The sequence below is a fragment of the Erinaceus europaeus genome, chromosome 6 (genome assembly GCF_950295315.1).
Source record: "Erinaceus europaeus chromosome 6, mEriEur2.1, whole genome shotgun sequence".
Lineage (NCBI taxonomy): Eukaryota > Metazoa > Chordata > Mammalia > Eulipotyphla > Erinaceidae > Erinaceus > Erinaceus europaeus.
In genome coordinates, this window is record NC_080167.1 from 13,242,466 (window position 1) to 13,262,420 (window position 19,955).

Genomic DNA, 19,955 nt, shown 5'->3' on the forward strand with positions numbered 1-19,955 from the left:
GGGATGCGCTGCCTCCTGTTCAGTCCCTTTCTTTTAGCTTCTATAGATAATTGTGGAATTCTGACACTATCTGAAGTCATAGGTTGGGGGTGTAGGGAAAGCACAGGCAGCTTGTGCGTGCCAAGACCACAAACTACTGTGGGGATGAGGAGGGGGAAGGGAAGGGTTGACCCCACACACACACCAGAGTTAGCATCCTTTCTGGAGCTCTGAGGACCTAGGACTGTCACAGGTTATCAGGCAGAGTTCAACCCTTCAGAAATCTGGTGCTCTCAAGTTTGCTGAGAGAGCAGAGGAATGTGTGTTCAGTTGCTTTGGAACAGAATCCTGTGAGAAAGGAAAGCCATTGGTGTGGTTAGGATCACGCTTGTGTTCCCTTTCCCAAGTCAGGCTGCTGAAGACAGGTCTAGCCATGTAGGGAATGGTGACCAAGATGTTGACTACTCCACACATAAAACTGGTCAGGCATGATCATTACCAAGCCAAGCTTATTCCCGCCCAAGCGTGCACTCACAGCCACCACACTGCCAGAGAAGCATAATGCGCAGGATACATAAGTTACCACATGAGGCAACCCGAAGTGCCAACTGTTTGCTGAAGGTGGGAAAAGATGAGATTAGGACCAAGATAAGATTAAAACCAAGCTCATAACTCCTTAAGGCCCTACTGCTCCTGTTCAAACATATTTAGCAGGTGGATTTTTTGGCACTTCATGCCTTGTTAGAAAACTTGAACTAGCTCTGATCTTTCTTTAATCTTTGTTTATTCTGTTGAACTTTGGAGCAGAGAGAAATTTTTTGTTTTTTCCTCCAGGGTTATTGCTGGGCTCGGTGCCTGCACCACGAATTCACCGCTCCTGGAGGCCATTTTTCCCCCTTTTGTTGCCCTTGTTGTTGTAGCCTCGTTGTGGTTTTTATTATTACCATTGTTGATGTTGTTCGTTGTTGGATAGGACAGAGAGAAATGGAGAGAGGAGGGGAAGACAGAGAGGGGGAGAGAAGGACAGACACCTGCAGACCTGCTTCACCATCTGTGATGTGACTCCCCTGCAGGTGGGGAGCCGGTGGCTCGAACCGGGATCCTTACGCTGGTCCTTGCACTTTGCGCCACATGTGCTTAACCCACTGCACCACTGCCCGACCCCCTAAATTTTCTTTTATATATATTTATTTTCCCTTTTGTTGCCCTTTTCTTTTTGTAGTTGTTGTTGATGATGATATCATCGTTAGACAGGACAGAGAAATGGAGAGAGGAGGGGAGTCAGAGGGGGAGAGAAAGATAGACACCTGCAGACCTCCTTCACCACCTGTGAAGTGACTCCCCTGCAGTTGGGGATCCTGGGGCTCGAACCGGTATCCTTAGGATGGTCCTTGTGCTTTGCACCACGTGCGCTTAACCAGCTGCTCTACCACCCAACTCCCAAATTTCTTTTTCTTTTTTTTTTTATATATTTACTTATTTTTCCCTTTTGTTGCCCTTGTTATTTTTCATTGTTGTTGTAGTTATTGTTGTTGTTATTGATGTCATTGTTGTTGGATAGGACAGAGAGAAATGGAGAGAGGAGGGGAAGACAGAGAGGGGGAGAGAAAGATAGACACCTGCAGACCTGCTTCACCGCCTGTGAAGTGACTCCCCTGCAGGTGGGGAGCCGGGGGCTCGAACCGGGATCCTTAGCTGGTCCTTGTGCTTTGTGTCACATGCGCTTAACCTGCTGCGCTTAAACCGCTGCCCGACTCCCTTAAGAGAAAAATTTTTAAAATATTTATTTATTCATGAGGTATGATAGGAGCAGAGAGAGAGAAAGAACCAGACATCACTCAGGTACATGTGCTGCCAGGGATTGAACTCAGTACTTCATGCTTAAGAGTCTGATGCTTTATCCACTGCGCCACCTCCCGGACCACGAGAGAAATTTTTTATTTTTTTATATTTATTTATTCCCTTTTGTTGTCCTTGAGATAAATTTTTAAAACTCAAATCAAGCTAGGGAGATTTCTCAGTGGTAGTGCAGAGGACTTACATGTGAATTGTCTCAGGTTTAATCCCAGGCACCACGAATAGCCGGATTGAGTGGTGGTCTAACAAAACAAAATAAAAAAATTTCAACTAGTCCAAGGCATTCCACTATCTACACTTCCCAACTCATCACATTTTGTTTTTTTATTATTATTTTCTCACAGGGGCTCAGTGCCTGCATTAAATGTCTGCTCCTGGTGGCCACCTTTTTTTCCCCATTGTTGTTGTTGGATAGGACAGAGAGATATTGAGAGAGGAGAGTGAGACAAGAAGGGAGAGAGAAAGACAGACAGACACCTAGAGACCTGCTTCACCACTGCAAAGCAACCTCCCTGCAGGTGGGGAGCCGGGTGCTCAAATGGAGATACTTGTGCCAGTCCTTGTGCTTCACACTATGTACGATTGCTTAACCTGGTTCACTACTGCCCGGACCCCTTTATTATTATTTGCATGTGCATGCATGCGTGCGTGTATGTAGCTGGACCTTTCACATGTTATTTTCACTGCTCCAGGCCTTTTTCATTTAGAGACAGAGAGTGTGTGTGTGTGTGTGGGGGGGGGGGGGGTTGTAGATAGCATAATGGTTATGCAAAGAGACTCATGCCTGAGGCTCCAAAGTCCCAAATTCAATCCCCAGTATCAACATAAACTAGAGCTGAGCAGTGTTCTGGTATTAAAAAAAAAAAAAAAGGAAGAAAGAAAGAAAGAGGGAGAGACAGCACAGCACTGGTGCATCCTCCAATGCCATAGCTCCTCTAGTATGGTGCCAGGGCTCCAGCCTGAGCCAGGTGTGTGGCAATGCAGGTGCCCTACTTAATGAGCTCTTTCCAGACACTTATCACATTTAGAATCCACACCATCGCTGCCGGGCTACCTGGCTGAGATCAGGTGTAGAATCAACGCCAAACTCCTCACCAATGTCCTCGAGGCCTCTGTGTTCGTTCTTCTTCTGGCTCTGATCTAGCTCACATGCCTCTTCTGGAAAAGTTCCTTCCTGAACCCTTTAATCGCCACCAACCCCCAACTCCCCAGCCATGTACCCCAATTACCCACTCAGTCTCACAGCACTCTCTGTAATCCCACCTGAGAGGTGAGCTCCTTGAGAACAGCAAAGTTAGCTGCTTTGTTTAACTGCAGATTCCCCAAGGCCTAGACCTTGCCAGGCCCAGAGCTGAGGTGCAGACCACAGCAGTGAGTGGAATGACTCCATAGAATCAGAGCCCCTGCATAAGGGGCTGCAAGAGACCACAGCTTTGAGACTTGGCCAGTCTTCAGGCTTCTGCAGCAGAGAATTAGAGGGAGATGTGGGCATGCCCCACAGCGCAGTTTCTATTTTCATCTCTGCAGCTGTGTGGCTTCACAAACAAGGTTAACCCCAGAAGTCATGAAAGAAAATGAGGGTCATGTGATATACCAGGCTGCTAGCCAAGGTGCTTTCTTTGAAAAAAAAAAAAAAAAACAAAAACAACTCTTCACTCTCGAGACCCAAAGCAATAACTCAGGCTGCGAGAACCTGGAGCTTTTTTGTCAGTGGAGTTGATATTATCATGTTGTCATGACAACCTGCCTGGATTTCTGGAGTTAATTTTACCTTCCTTGAGCTATTAGCAATATGCCCTTGAGCAAAACTATCTGGGGAACCCTCTGACCAGCCCCGCAGACTCTATGCCCCGTGGCCTGGGGTTCTGGCTGCAGCAAGTGGGCATCTTCTCAAGTGAATCGGTTCCCACAAGGAGTTCGAATCCCCAGTGCCGCAGAGCAAGGAGCAGGCCCTACCCTTCTGGCCTGAGATAGGCAGCCGCTGGCCACAGCATTGCGTTAGGAGATTAGCAGCTTGGGTCCTAATAGTCGGCTTATCTCCTCTTGCTGCTGGGGCTTGTAGGGCACCCAGTTCACAAAGAGCTCTGACCTCAAGTAAGTGAACATTTTCACTTTCCCCTGAGAGCACTGCTGTCTCAGCTGCAATGGCACCATGTCTACTTCCTCCCCTCTGCCAGTCTCTGGTGACCTCTGGCAGAAGAGGAAAGGTGCAAGAAACAGAGACAACAGAAAGCCCTGACCTTTGGGGCCATTTACATGCACAGTGGTGCAGTGGCTGTCCAGGAATGAGAGGGGTCACAACATCTGTGTGCAGCCCCATGTGTTTATTCCGCTTGATACACCAGGCAGGATCCTGTATAAGCACAAGTCTGAGAAGGTTACTGACATAGAGGCAGAGGAGCTGAAGTGTGATCCTTTATTCTCAGTCTTTGAGTATAATGTAGAAATTTCACAAAGGCTCTGAGGTATATACTTCCTTCTTTCTTGTTTTTATGTCTTTCCAAAATAACATTAGAATTAGTGTTCTATGCTATGGGCATTCAAATGAGGAGAAGCAGAGGCACTGGCTTTCATGTGATTAAGGTTTGGTTTCTTTTTCCCCTGGATTTTTTTTTTATTACCCTGGATCTTTAAACCACCAGTGTTCAAGGCCACCCCTCTACTCGTGGAGTAGATCTCACCCACACCAGCAGGAAATTTGTCATTTTAGGAAAAGGCACAGGCACATGGCCCCAGAAGGGCTCCTAGTATTTGTCCAGATCCCTCAGCCTACAAACCATAGCTCACAGCCAGAAAGAGAGAGGCAAGGATGCCTGGCCAGCACTGAGACTGAAAAGCAGCTTTCCAGGCTCTGGGTTGAAACCTACTGAGTGCTCAGCTAATTCCTCTCCTCCCAGCAGGCATCTGAAGGCTTCTCACAGAAATGCCTCCACAGAAACCCCAAAGGTGTTCACAGTGTCTGTCCCTGGAGAGAGCCCCTGGGGGCAGGATGCCAAGCCTCTCAAAGCACATCATTTAAGATTGGATGTGGTCAGTGTGGCAGGGAAGCCAGGATCCTGCAGTCCAGTGAGTCTACCCGCGGTGCTTCAGCTCCATCTTGGCCACAGCTGCCCGGTGCACCTCATCAGGGCCGTCAGCAAAGCGCAGTGCATGGGCCCAGGCAAAGAACTGGGCCAGTGGGTAGTCGTTGCTCAGCCCTGCTGCCCCAAAAGCCTGGAGGACACAGTGGGAAGGGGGGAGAACCCTCAGAGTCCTGGGACCAGTGCCCACCCAGAAGGGCTTAAAGTAGCCCTCCCCTGGATGTCCCCAGATACCCAGGGGGTAACTGTGTGATGACTGATGTTCTAGGAGAACAGGAAGGCCACACATGCTGTCCCACAGATACCAGACTCCCCCAGTTTACTCTGCATGGTGACTTCTGCAAGAGAATCCTGGAATCTCTTTTCTTTGAGGGCTAGAAGGGAGGCATCCTTGCTTATAAGGAAACTGGGTTCTGGTGTGCTAAGGAACTGGATTCCTGAATTTAGCTACTTTCAAGTCGATTGAACTTGGACAAGTCACTTCACTTTTCTGTGCCTCTTATCTCATATTCAAGTGGGGATAAGAATAGGACCCCATCTTGCCCATAGGAGAAAAGGGAAAAATACATGCACAGTGAGTTTGTGCCAAAGGACAGCTGAGCTGACAGGAGAGTGAGCAACTGAAGGAGAGGGACTCTTGCACTTTCTGTAAATGGATCCAACAAGCCAGAGGTCCACTTTGTACTCGCCTGAATGGCCCGGTCGATCACGCGGTAGGCCATAGATGGAGCCACCATTTTAATCATGGCAATTTCTAAGGCTGCGGTCTGCAGGGAAGAGGAGATGGAGTTGGAAAGGTGGATCCAATGGCAGACATGTGGAAAGTAATCACATTTACAGGGAAGGGAAGAAACAACAGCTCAAAACAGAGCACCGAGGTCCTGCTGACTATAAACTCCGAGGTGCCCCCTCTAACTCTGCGCATCTGAATCACAGTGTGTGCCCACAACCCAGGGGCAAGAGGGCACAGCAATTGATGGTGACTGTGAGATGTTAGGATGTTGTGAAATTTGAGTATGTGCCGAGTCAAGGACAGATTCAGGGAGCATCATCAGCACACACACAGAAGGCAAAGTGGAGATGGCTTGTTTTCCATCCAATGCCACAGCCCATGCCAAACCCAACAATAAGCCAAGACAGGCAAGATTCTGCAGAACCAAGCTTCAAGGTAGTGTCTGGGTCACTGCAGTGAGGCTCCTAAAAGAATCCTCATTGAGGGAGTCGGGCAGTAGTGCAGTGGGTTAAGTGCATCTGGCGCGAAGCACAAGGACTGGAGTAAGGATCTTGGAGTAAGGTTCCTGCCCTGGGCTCCCCACCTCCAGGGGAGTCGCTTCACAGGTGGTGAAGCAGGTCTGCAGGTATCTATCTTTCTCTCCCCCTTCTGTCTTCCCATCCTCTCTCCATTTCTCTCTGTCCTATCCAACAATGATGACATAAGTGACAACAACAATAACTACAACAATAAAGCAAGGGCAACAAAAGGGAAAATAAATATTTTTTTTTAAGTAAGCTTTCTTTAAAAAAAAAAGAAGAAGAATCCTCATCAAAGAACTGGGAATTTTATCATCGAAGAACTGGGAATTTGAGGCTGTATGGCTCCCATAACTGAAGGGGGAAGGTGGCCCCATGGAGAGCTGGAGACATCAAGGGTCAGCATGACATGGTGCCTGGTCATAGGAGGCACTCAGACCCTCTTAAGTAATAATGTCACACTCAAAAGTAAAGCTTCTCTTTTGTCCAGGCCCTCTTACTTGCTTTTAGGTGGTCTGACACCTGCATGGGCCAGGCCTGGACTTTAGGCTGGAATATAGCTGAGGTCAGGGGCCCATGTGGACCAGTCAGGTGCACTGTTTTGAACCCAAAAGCTCATAGTGTCTGTAAAACAGATGTTTGTGGTACCATTTCCATTAAAATCTGCTCAAATAAATTTTTAAAATTTATTTATTCCCTTTTGTTGCCCTTGTTGTTTTATTGCTGTAGTTATTATTGTTGTCATCGTTGTTGGATAGGACAGAGAGAAATGGAGAGAGGAGGGGAAGACAAAAAGGGGGAGAGAAAGATAGACACCTGCAGACCTGCTTCACTGCTTGTGAAGCAACTCCCCTATGGGTGGGGAGCTGGGGGCTCTAACCAGGATCCTTATGCCAGTCCTTGCGCTTTGTGCCATGTGTGCTTAACCCGCTGTGCTATTGCCCAACTCCCTGCTCAAATCATTTTGTTTGGAATTGAAGCAAAGTCCCTGATATCAGGAAGCCAAGCCCTTCCCCATGGTTGCCCCATGGAGCAGCAGTGTCTGCAGATAGATGCCTGTGTGTGGTCTCCCTCTGGCTCTCAGGATCTGTCTCATGGACAACCCCCTCCCACCCCCAGCAGTCCTGGGCTTCCTACCTTATTTCCCGCCACATCCATGAGGTGGGCAGCTTTCAGCACCAGCAGCCTGGCCTGCTCAATCTCTACACGTGACTGGGCAATGTTGGCTAGGAATGTGTCATGCTGGATCAGGGGCTTCCCAAAGACCACACGAGACTTTGCCTGCAGATACAGGAGTGGGATAGGCATGCGGAGGAGTGGGTGGAGACACACACAGGAGAGGTCAGGAGAGGAAAGAGAGAAGCCAGTGAGTGCAGCTTTGCAGACTGCTGGCCAATTCTCCTGCCTCAGCACTTCCCAGAGAGCAGATAGACAGACAGCACTCGAGGATACTTGGAGCCAGGCAATGTAGTGGCTGCACAAAGTACTTCCAGGAATCCCTTATTCCAGTGATTCAGGCTCCTCTGGGCAGGCTGGATGCCAAACAGGAGCCGTTCTTTTATTTGTTGTTGTTGTTGTTATTTTCATTGCCACGAGGGTTATTGCTGGGGTTTAGTGTTGGCTCTATAAATCCACCACTCCTGGCAGCCATTTCCCCCTTTTTTTATTAGATACGACAAAGAGAGACACCTGCAAACTTGCTTTATCACTCCTGAAGCTTCCCCCCTGCAGGTAGGGAGGGGTGGGGGTTGAGGGGGAAACCTCAAAACAGAGTCCTTACACAAGGTAATCGGTCGCTCAACCTGGTGCATCACCCTCTGGGCCCCAGGAGCTAGCTGTTTTTAACAACTGAACCAGCACTTGGCCCAGGACTACTTAGGTGGAGGCACCTCACAGAAGTGGAAGAGGGCTCCCTCTGCTGACATGGGTCCAGCTTCACACTTTGGGACGCTCTCAGGAGCAAGTCCTTGTGCTGTGCTGGTGCCCCCTAGCGGGCAACTGCTACTACAATGGGAATTCTAGGAAGTCACAAGCAATCTGGAAAGGCTATGAGGTATTCCTTTTGGTCCTAGCTTTCATTTTTTTTTCCTCCAGGGTTATTGCTGGGCTCGGTGCCTGCACCATGAATCCACTGCTCCTGGAGGCCATTTTTCCCCCCTTTGTTACCCTTGTTGTAGCCTCGTTGTGGTTATTATTATTGCCATTGTTGATGTTGTTCTTTGTTGGATAGGACAGAGAGAAATGGAGAGAGGAGGAGAAGACAGAGGGAGAGAGAAAGATAGACACCTGCAGACCTGCTTCACCACCTGTGAAGCGACTCCCCTGCAGGTGGGGAGCCAGGGGCTCAAACTGGGATCCTTACGCCGGTCCCTGCGCTTTGCGCCACATGCGCTTGACCCACTGTGCCACCGCCCGACCCCTGCCTTACTTTCATTTTTAACAACAATTATGACACAAACCGTGTATCTCATGACATAAAATGTCAAATTTTCAGGCTAAAAAAACCCAGCACATTATATTCCATCATCTAGTCAGAGTTAATACTAGGCAGATAGTCTTCTAGACTTGTGTGAATGTTCAAACATGTTTTTATTTGACAAAGTGCAGTCACTTTATACTCTATATGTAGCCTGTTTTGTAATGTAAGCATAAATAGTGAATAACTCTTGGGGCCAGGCGGTGGCATACCTGGTTAAGCACACACTACAGTGCATAAGTAGTTGGGTTCAAGCCCCTGCTCCTCATTTGCAGAGGGAAAGCCTCACAAGTGGTGAGGCAGGGGTGCAAGTGTCTCTCTTTCTTCCTCCATTTCTTTTTTTTAAATTTTTTAAAAATATTTTTTATATTTATTTATTCATTTCCCCTTTTGTTGCCCTTGTTGTTTTCATTGTTGTTGTAGTTGCTATTGTTGTTGTTATTGATGTTGTCGTTGTTGGATAGGACAGAGAGAAATGGAGAGAGGAGGGGAGACATAGAGGGGGAGAGAAAGACAGACACCTGCAGACCTGCTTCACCACCTGTGAAGCGACCCCCCTGCAGGTGGGGAGCCGAGGCCTGAACCGGAATCCCTAAGCGGGTCCCTTCACTTTGCACCACATGCACTTAACCTGCTGCGCTACTGCCCGACTCCCATTTTTTAAAAATATGTATTTATTTTCCCTTTGTTGCCCTTGTTTTTCATTGTTGTTATAGTTATTATTGTTGTTGTTATTGATAGAACAGAGAGAAATGGAGAGAGGAGGGGAAGACAGAGAGGGAAGAGAAAGATAGACACCTGCAGGGGGTGGTTTGGGAGGTGGCACAGCAGATAAAGCACTGGACTCTCAAGCATGAGGTCCTGAGTTCAATCCCTGGCAGCACATGTACCAGAAAGATGTCTGGTTCTTTCTCTCTCTCCTCCTATCTTTCTCACTAATAAATAAATTAATAAAATATTAATTTTATTATAAATAATAAATACATGAAAATTTTTTTTAAAAGAAACCTTTAGGGGGTCGGGTTGTGGCCCAGCGGGTTAAGTACACGTGGCGCAAAGCGCAAGGACCGGCGTAAAGGACCAGTGTAAGGATCCCGGTTCGAGCCCCTGGCTCCCCACCTGCAGGGGGTTCACTTCACAGGTGGTGAAGCAGGTCTGTAGGTGTCTGTCTTTCTCTCCCCCTCTCTGTCTTTCCTCTCTGTCCTATCCAACAATGAACAACATCAACAATAACAATAATAACCACAACAAGACTACGACAACAAGGGCAACAAAAGGGGGGAAAATGGCCTCCAGGAGCAGTGGATTCACGGTGCAGGCACTGAGCCCCAGCAATAAAAAAATAATAAAGAAGAAAGAAAAAAGAAAGAAAGAAAAAAGAAAAAGAAAAGAAACCTGAAGGCCTGCTTCACCGCCTGTGAAGCAATTCCCCTGTAGGTGGGGAGCCAGGGCTCGAACCAAGATCCTTAAGCTGGTCCTTGTACTTGGCGCCACATGTGTTTGACCCCCTGTGCTACCGCCGGACTCCCTCTCCCTCTATTTCTATCTCCTCCTCTCCTCAATTTCTGGCTGTCTCTATCCAATAATAAATTAATTTAATTTAAAAAATAGTGAATACCTCTCTATTGTGAAGACATAGATTTCTCCAGCACATTTTAGGATTTCACTGCAAACCCACACCAGGGCATTTATCTGAGCAACTTACAAATGTTAGCCTTACAAATTATTTCTGACATTTTGCTATATAGCACTGCAGTGAGTTCCCTGGTATCAACTCTTCTGTGGGTTCTAATTACTATTCACTGTAACCAAGTCCTATAAGTGTAATGGTCATGTTACAGCTGTGTGCTATTAAAATTTTTTATTTGTTTATGAAGAGTGGTGAAGAGCCAGAGCATCATTCTTGCACATGCAATGCTAGGGATTAAATTCAGGACCCTAATGCTCAAAAATGAAACATCTTATCCATTGCACCACCTGCTGGGTCACTGCCTTTATGTTTTTTTGTGTAATTTTTGTATTGTTTTTTTTATGGCCACCAGGGTTATTTCTGGGGCTTAGTGCCAAAACTATGAATCCACCACTCCCAGTGGCCATCCCCCCCCCACCTTTTTTTCCTTTCTATTTTATTAGTTAAGACAGAGAAAAAATTGAAAGGGGAAAGGAAGAATGAGAGAGAGAGAGAAACCTACAGACCTGCTTCACCACTCGTGAAACTTCTGTGCTGTAGGTGGGAAGCAGGAACTCTAACTGGAGTCCTTGCACACGGTAATGTGTGTACTCAACCAGGTGCGCCGCTGCCCAGCGCCTATCTTTCTTTCATTCACTTATTCATTTTTTCTCATTCTTTCTTTTAGAAAGGAGAAATGGTGGAAGGTATAGCATAATGGTTACACACACACACACACACACACACACACACACACACACACACACACACACAGTGGTTATGCAAGGAGACTCTCATGCCTGAGGCTCCAAAGTCCTAGTTTCAATCCCTCCGCACCACTATTAGCCAGAGCTGAGCAGTACTCTGGTAAAAAAAAAAAAAAAAAAAAAAGAAAGAAAGAAAGGATAAAGGAAGAGACAGAGAGAAAAAAGACACTGCAGCATCACTGCACAATCCATAGCGCTCCCATGTGGTACTAAGGCTTGAACCCAGAGCCTCACACACAGAAGGTATAGGCTGTATTGGATGAGGTGCCTTGTAGGTACATATGACATATGTTCACACAGCTCTGCGGTCACAGGGCTCCTCTGTTTTTCAACACAGAAGTGCTACCTGGCCCTTGGTGAGGAGCATTTTATTTTCATGGAAAAAATAACTGACCAGTCTCAACTCAAAAGACCATAGAAAGTTTGCTCAGGGGCAGAGGGTAGATAGCATAATGGTTATGCAAACAGACTCTCATGCCTGAGGATCCAAAGTCCCAGGTTCAATCCCTCACACCACCATAAGCAGAGCTGAACAGTGCTCTGGTTAAAAAAAAAGAAAGAAAGAAAAGAAAAGAAAGTTTGCTCAGTAATCCAAACACACTGAATCACCTCAATTCTTTGCAGCCTCTGACACATTTCTTTGGTCTCAAGGGTTTGCCTCATTTTTGTAATATCAAAACCCACTGATTTGAATTACCATTCCCAGCAACAAAAGCAACCTCTGTGGGTTCTCCTGGGATGTGGTTTTTAAGGCTGAGCTAGTAGCAGGAATAGCCTTCAGTAGTAGCCCATGGCCCTTTGAACCTTGGAGCCTTGCCCTTTGCTGCACAGAGCCCAGCCACTTCTGGTCACTTCCACAGGAGGGCTATTATGCGCTGAATTTTGACCTTTAGCAAAGTAGCAGATGCAAGGCAAGGAGAGGAACAGAACCTCTTGGCAAGCACATTGACTCTCTTCCCCTGCTAATCTGCTTTCAGAAAGTAGTTAGAATTTGAGGTCTGATAGCCAGACACGTGGTCCTGGGTCAGAGCCCAGAGCAAGGGGAAGCACTCACACGTGACTTCATGAGTGCCAGGGCCTTCTCCGAGTGCCCAATCAGCCGCATGCAGTGGTGGATCCTGCCAGGACCCAGTCTGCCCTGGGCAATCTCAAAGCCTCGGCCGGGGCCCAGGATTATGTTCTCCTTGGGCACATGCACCTGCTCAAAGATGACTTCGCCATGGCCACCTGAAATATCCAGACAGTTTCCCATGAGTGACCCATCTTAATGGTTTTCCTGGCACATGTTGCCCCTCATCTCAGTTCAAGTCATGGTCTTCTAGCTGGCATATGAGTGAAGGAGGAGGAGGGCAGGAAGGAAGGTATTAAAGTTAGGAAGTAAATCATTAATGTCAAGTGAATATTCTACAATTGCCTGTACTAAACATGACTCTAGGGCCTGAGAGACAGCTCACCTGGTAGAGTGTGTACCTTGCCATGTGCAGGGGTCTGGGTCCAAGTCCTAGGACCACATAGGACTACCATAGTTGGTAGTAGGGGAGTCACATGGATGATGGAGTGGTGCTGTAATATCTTTCCTCTCTCCATCTCTCTCTCTCTCTCAACAAGAAACAATAAAAAATTGGGTGGGGAGGCCACTCAGCAGTGGTGTTATGCGCAAGGCCCAGTGGTAGTGCCCTGGACCACACAGAGAATAATAAGTAAAATCATGGCTCTACCTTAAGCTGGAGGTCCCTAGTAGCAGGTGATGCTAACAATATAGTGATCTGATGGAAGCTCCAAAGGTAATCATGTGAGCACTATTAGCAGAGAGAAAGATCCCCTGGTAAGGGGCTGCAGCCTGTGTGGGGGGGTGTCATCTGTCCACCTGGATCTAGAAGTGAAAGTCTGGGGTGTATTTCCTGCCTCCTGTCCCTATTCTGCATGGTGTCCTCAACTCACAGACTCCTGCTCATCTTCTACAGTAATAGGTGGGAGGAAAGTGTAAATGCCTGTCTGAAATGTTCCTGTGTGCTTTGTATGCAAGTGTGGGGGGTGAAATGCAGGAGCATATGGCCCCCAAATGCCGTCACACCCTTTAAAGGCGTCACAAAGCTGCCCCAGGCCCAGACCCAGGCATAGAGTTGAGTTGCCCCCACTAACCTGGAGCATCGTCCAGCCCATACACTGTCAGAGGCCGGATGACTTTTATCCCTGGGGTGTCCATGGGAACCAAGAGCATTGACTGCTGCTGGTGGCGCGGGGCATGTGGGTCTGTTTTTCCCATAAACACGCACAGTTGGCAGCGAGGGTCCAGGATGCCTGCCAGGAAGACAGACAGACAGAGCCCGTCATCTGATGCCAGGGCCATCAGGCCTCTCAGAGTGCAGTGCTGGCCCAGAAAAGCTGAAACCAGCAGGCAGACAGACCTCCCTAAAACGGCACATTATCAGATGAGTCCAGGCAGGCTCTTAACCAGAAATAAGAGCAGAAAGAGTTGCGTTTTCTCCCAGGAAGGAAAGAATCCAATATCATAAGAACAACTTTAAAAAAAAAAAAAAAGCACCATGCTGAGCTACAAATATAATTTAGAGAAAAGAGGCAAGGCTGAAAGCTGCAGCCTGTTCTTTGTTCCCGTGGGCAGTGTGAACACAGTGGCTTTGGGCTCGGGCTTCCCACAGGGCAAAAGCTGCACCCTGGGGTCCCTATGAATCAGCAGGGAGGCTTCACCTTAGGCAAGGCACTCAAGTCACTTGTCTTCACCTCCTCCTCTGTAAAGTGGGGATGGTAATCCATGCAGAGGAACAGCTGGATCATCACCACAGGGGGAAACAGAACAACACTCTTTGCCTTTCCAAAGAGATGCCCAGCACAGAGTGTGGGGGGCGTGAGAGATCCCTAGCATGCAGCCCATATGGGGGGGGTCACCTGGTGGCTCAGACAGAACCTCTGGTTCTCTGAGGGTTTGCTGCTCTGCTGGGAACAGAGACAAAAGTTGCTGGAAATGAAGCCGACCCCTACCTATCTCCTTGACAACAGAGGGTAGAGGCAGGATTATCAATACAGGCCTAAGAAGTGTAATTGAAAAATAAATTCCAAAGCTGGGGAAGATAGCTCAGCATTAGGGTATAGGACCTGCATACATGAGGCCCCAAAGTTCCATGTTCAATTCCTAGCAAAACCATATGCCAGAGCTGAGAGTGTTCTGGTCTCTCTCTCTCTCAAAAATAAATTTAAATTTAAAAGTAAACATGGGTTGGGAGCTATCTCACCAGCAGGATATATTCCTTACCATATGTGAAGCCCCAGGCTCAAACCCTGGTACCATATGGGACACCAAAGCACTAGGATAAGCTCCATGGATAGTAGAGCTTTTTTTTTTATTTGTATATGATAGTGTTTCTCCTTTTTATCCATATATGAAGCTAAAAGATGACAAAATAGACTGAGCACAATGGGACTGTGCTTGTGCAAAGCCCTGAAGCTGTAAAAAGAAAGAAAAATACCTGAGATCCACCATTTATGACCATTTATGATGTAGAAATCACCCTCCTCTCTGATGGAAGACTCAATGTTGGTAGCATCTGACGAGGCAACCTGAGTGATGGTACATTCTGGTCAGAGGTCAGAGCTGGCAAGGGACCCAAGTTCTCTCTGTGGCATAGATGGAAATGGGCCCTAGGGAGCATCTGGTCTAAGAAGACAGAGCCTTCCCTGTGGGAGGCAGCCCAGACAAGGTACCTTGGGCTCAGTCATAGCAAAACAGGAGCGGATCTTTCCCTCCAGCAAAGGAGTCAGCCAGCGGGCCTTCTGCTCCTCAGTGCCATATCGCACCAGGACCTCCATGTTCCCTGTGTCTGGAGCAGAACAGTTAAATACCTGCAGGGGAGATAAAGGCATAGTGGTGAGCCCCATGTATGAACCTAAGCTTTCAGAATCCTGGAAGTGTGATGTAGGGCCCGTTCCAAGTCACAGGCCCTCTGACACCCTTAGCTCTTCTCCACAGAAGAATGCAAAGACACACAACATTTTTGCATACAGTAGCTCCAGCCCCCCATGAATCTCTTCTGTCAAGAGAAAGAAGCCAGTCAGGCTAATGCCTGTCACAGAGACCATCTTCCCCAAAACCTGCTCTGGCTCCTGCGACCTGACCAAGATTGTCCTCTCTCATTGGAGGTTTGTTCCAGGGCTTCCGAGCCCAGTACAAGGAGGAGGAAGAAGCCCTTGGGTATTTGGGGATGCAGAAGAGACTTTAAAGATGACACCTCTGTAAATGGAGAAATGACTCAACTGTATAGAGCGTTGGGCTTGTATGCCTGAGGCTCCTAGTTTAGGCCTCAGCACTGCATGGACCTGAGTGTGCTCTGGCTTCTTTATCTCCTCTGTCTCATGCGAAACTCTCTCTCATATGTAATCAATAAAAATAAGTCTTAAAAAAAAAAAAAAAAAGACGGTACCTCAGGGGCATACAGAGACATGCCCATGAGTTCACACAAATGTGCATACTCGACGTTGGTCAGTCCGGCTCCATATTTTCTCTCTGGATCCGTCTCCAAGGGTAGGAAAAGGTTCCAAAGTCCTTCAGCCTTGGCCTTCTCCTATCAGGGGAAAAGCACAGGGTATGATTTGAGTTGATTCTGACTGTGGAAAATAAAAAAAGGGACTGGCAGGAAGCAAGCAGTCGACTAAAGAAGTATGTGCCAACAATGATGCCACAGTCTTCACCTGCAGGCCCGTGGGTGGGAATAGGCATGAGGTGGCTTCCTTTTCACTCCCCTCTCCCAAATCCTAGAAACCTCCCCTTCCATCATTTGTAACTTATTGCTGTTACAATGAATCTTCTGGGAACACACTGTACGAACTCTGACCAGAGACTGAAGGAACCAGGCACAGTGCATTCAGCTGTGGCCTCAGCTGCACTGATGAAAGGTGTAAGGAGATGCCCTGAGCCAGTTTTCTCTGAGGCACAGCTTTTTCCTGGGACAAGTGACTGTGGATTCCTCAATCTAACTAGAGGGTTAGGAGGTTAGGAGCTTGGTTGGTCCCACAGCAGACTTCCAGGTTCAGACCTGGCTCTGCTATGCCTGGCCGGGAGGCCTTGGGCAAGAGACTCGATCGATTTCCCCATCTGTGAAATGGGGCACAAGCACCCACCATTTCAGTGGACTACTGAGTCATCACAATAGATATGTACAATGACTACTATAGGGGAAAAAGAACTGGAGGTCAGCAGCTCTCAAAGCAGGCTAGGTGATTGGGGAATGAAGCTCAGAAATGGACAGAGCCCAAGGTAGCCTAGAGAATTGCTGTAGAACAAGGTCCTCAACAGTCCTGGCAGAGCCCCCACTCCTATAGAAGGAGTGAGTGCCAATTATTTTCTGTCTTGAAAATACTGCTGGCTTCTCCAGTTTTTGGAAGGAGCTGGCCCAGTTGGCTCACATGACCGTTTCCTGGCCTGTGCTGGTGCCCTGGTGAATAGTTCTTCCAGACTGTATCCACACTGGGGGAGAGAAATGGCCCTCAATGAAAATGGGCTGCTGTCACCAAGAGACGGGGGAATGGACACTAGGCAGCCTAAACCCACGCCCCCTGGTTTGGAAGGTCAAAAGAATGAACACTCAGAAAGAACATAAGGGGCCTGACACAGACACTGGTGGGCTGCATTGTTAGTGACTATGGGTAATGTCACCCCTGCTTGCGGGTAGGCCCTGGATGTCCTGACTTGCACGTTGACATTGTAGCCAGTCTCACTGTCAGGTACTTCTAGAGTTGGCACATGCACTTCTCTCACCATGTTAAGCTAATTTGCACAGAGCACAGTCATGAAGGAGAAAGAGTAGGTTTACTGGAACCTAGGAGGATGGGAAGAGATAATTAGACAGCAAGAGAATTCCGAGAAGAGGCAGATCTGGAAATGAGTATAGTCACCTTGTAGAAAGAAGGAAGGGTGCACTTGGTAGGACACACACAGTACAGTATACAGGAACCTGGGTTCAAGCCTCTGGTCTTCACTCTCAGAGGGGAAGCTTCCCAAGTGGTGAAAGAGTGTTGTGGGTATTTCTCTTTCCTTCCTTCCCTCCTTCCCTCCCTCCTCTATCTCCCCTTCCCCTCAATTTTTCTCTGTCTCTATCCAAGATAAATAAATTAGTTAAATATTATAGGGGGGAAAAAGAAAGAGGGAGAAAGATACAGAATTTAAGCCCAGAAGATCTGGATTTGAATCCAGGTGCTCTCTCTATATATGAGAGAGCATTTTCCATAGTAGCTATGGGGACATATGCTGGTAAGTACTTCCTCCATGAAAATTTGGTAACAAACTCTAAATAGTGTTGTTCGTGAACCAGTGTTTTCACTTCAAAGAATGTGCCCTTTAGAAAGAATAATTAACTGTACAGAGACCATGAAGCATGCTACTGAGTGCACCTTGCTTGTACAGGACTGCATCCCCTTCTTAGTCTGGGGGCCTCCCTTACTATGCAAATGTGGATGGAGTCCAGCTTGTTTGCCCACTGCAGAGATGGAAAGACAGACACTTCCTCCCTCTGCTTCCTGGCACTGAAGAGGTGGGTATGAGACCAGTCAAAACCCTCATGCCCTAAAGTAGCATCCAGAAGAGACCTCCTAGCCACCTGCTCCTGTGACACCCTTAGCCAAAGGCTTGTACTGTCTTCACAAACTGGTTCTTCAGTCTCCCTCTGCACGTGATCAGCTTGCTGCTCTAGTGACTCAGAACAGGCTTTGAGGTCTTGCACCTCAGCTGTCGTGTGAGACACCTTGGTGCCCTTCAGCAAGGAGGAAGACAGACCAGTCACTAGCACAATCTCTGTGAAACCCCAGGGGTTGATTTCTGGTGTGATCACGGCAGGGTGATGTGTCCCTCAAGATATTTGGTAGCATATGATTAAAAAAACAAAGGCTGGGGCCTAATACAATGAATCCTTCACTGTGACTAAGAGGGCAGAAAATTTCAGAGAACTTGATCTATGTTGCTTCATCATGCTTGAGCTCTGTTTATTTATTTTGTTTATTTATTTTTGTATTAGGTTTGCAACTAGAAAATGCTAGGTTTTGTTGTTGTTTTAAGTAGAAGACAGGCAACATGTGTGCTTCTGAAAACCTCAAATCAAGTGGAACTAATACAAACCAAGACTAAGAGAACAGCAGGTATTCCCACTGATCAGCTCAAGTGGGTGGTCCCTTTATATCAACAGCACAGTTTACAGCTGATTTGGCCTCTTGGTTTTTTCATTCAGATAGAGAGACAGATAGATGGAGAGATGCCGCGGCACTGGATCTTACCCACTGCCATCCTCATGTGGTGCTGGGGCTTGAACCTGAACCATGTGCATGGTAAGGCAGGTGCCCCACCCAGTGAGGTATTTCTTTGGCCCTGTTTTTTTATTGATTTTGTTGTTATTGACCTGAGTGCTACTCAACTCTGGGTCTTGGTAGAGCAGGGGATAAGCCCTAGGATCCTTCCATGTGAGTCCTGTGCACTACTGCATCCCATCTCCCTAGCCCTTCCCCCTTGTTTTGATATTATGAATTATCTAAAGACTTTATTAACTGATGCATTTGAAATCACAGTTTCAAATGTGCATAATTCAAGTATGCATAAAATAAACACTCCTGGGGGGTCGGGCGGTAGTGCAGTGGGTTAAGCGCACATGGCACGCAGTGCAAGAACTGGCGTAAGGATCCCAGTTCGAACCCCTGGCTCCCCACTTGCAGTGGGGTTGCTTCATGAGCGGTGAAGCAGGTCTGCAGGTGTCTATCTCTCTCTCCCCCTTTTTGTCTTCCCCTCCTCTCTCCATTTCTCTCTGTCCTCTCCAACAACAATGACGTCAACAACAATAATAATAACCACAACAGTGATAAAAACAAGTGCAACAACAAAAAAATAGCCTCCAGGAGCAGTGGATTTGTGGTGCAGGCACCAAGACCCAGCAATACCCCTAGAAGCAAAAAAATTAAATTAAATTAAAATAAACTTTCCTGTCTTGGGATTGTAAACCACAGGCAGCGTGTGCTTCTACCTGGGTGAGTTCTCTGGCCATGACATAGTCACTGGAAGGAGTAAGGAAACAAAGATACTAGTTGACCTAGAGCTGGCTCTTGCTGCTGCTGGACAGCAAAGGGGACTAAGTCTCTTCTCTGCCTGGGGGGGGGGGGGGACACAGGGGTGCCTGCAGGATGGACAGAGCCTCTGTCTGTGGCTGAGGCCTGACTGACTGCAGGTTGCTTTACCTTGAGGTCTTCCACCAGTGGGGAGGGGGTCCACCTCTCCGTTGAGGACTGGTGACGGCGCAGTTCTGGCTCAGCTGGGAACACGTGTTGCTCCATAAACCGCTCCAGCCGCCTATACAGCTCCCTGGCTGCTGGGGAGAGGGCTTCTGGAGAGATAACCAGTGTTCCCTTGGAGGCATGAGCTGGGGAAGATTCTGGGAGGGAGGAATAGCATCTAGTGCCAAGGATGCTCCACAGGGACCGTGGACTGGCCTGTGTGTGGTAGGACCTCCTTAAGGGTTTCGTGTCAGGTGTCTCTTTGAAAACTCGGAATCCTTCTTTGATGGCAAAATCCCATGCCAGGTTAGACATAAACTCAATCACTTCCCCACTCTGTTCAGCGGTAGCCGAGCTTGCTTGCCCTAAGCAGTGGAGCACACACACAAAAATAGAGTCATTAGTCCCAAACAACCTTTAATACTGAAGTAACTTACAAGACAATATTATTGTGGCCCTGGCAGCTACTGCCATTTGCGAAGCTCTTGGCATAGACTGGACTCTGCTGGTCCTGTTATAGCTCAGTGAGCCCCCAAAGCTATATGGCAGCTTCGATCTGCACTTTACAGACAGGAACGGAGACTGAGGGCAGGAGATGTGCCCAAGTCGATGCC

At 47.7% G+C, this 19,955-nt stretch overlaps 1 protein-coding gene across 4 annotated transcripts in view; it reads right to left on the bottom strand.

Annotated features, from left to right (window-relative positions):
- Window positions 1–4,297: 4,297 nt before the first annotated feature.
- Window positions 4,298–19,955, bottom strand: part of ACAD10 (acyl-CoA dehydrogenase family member 10) — a 55,169-nt gene continuing 39,511 nt past the window's right edge. For 3 of the 4 annotated variants that reach the window (XM_007529578.3, XM_060193067.1, XM_060193068.1), the window contains 9 exons: window positions 19,306–19,706; window positions 15,516–15,656; window positions 14,800–14,937; window positions 14,565–14,655; window positions 13,222–13,380; window positions 12,134–12,306; window positions 7,305–7,448; window positions 5,606–5,683; window positions 4,298–5,049 (listed from right to left, as the gene is read on the bottom strand). In XM_007529578.3, the coding sequence (XP_007529640.1) occupies window positions 4,909–5,049; window positions 5,606–5,683; window positions 7,305–7,448; window positions 12,134–12,306; window positions 13,222–13,380; window positions 14,565–14,655; window positions 14,800–14,937; window positions 15,516–15,656; window positions 19,306–19,706 (1,466 nt within the window). In that variant the 3' untranslated portion in view covers window positions 4,298–4,908. The remainder of the gene's footprint in view (window positions 5,050–5,605; window positions 5,684–7,304; window positions 7,449–12,133; window positions 12,307–13,221; window positions 13,381–14,564; window positions 14,656–14,799; window positions 14,938–15,515; window positions 15,657–19,305; window positions 19,707–19,955) is intronic. The other variant, XM_060193069.1, reaches the window with a different exon arrangement.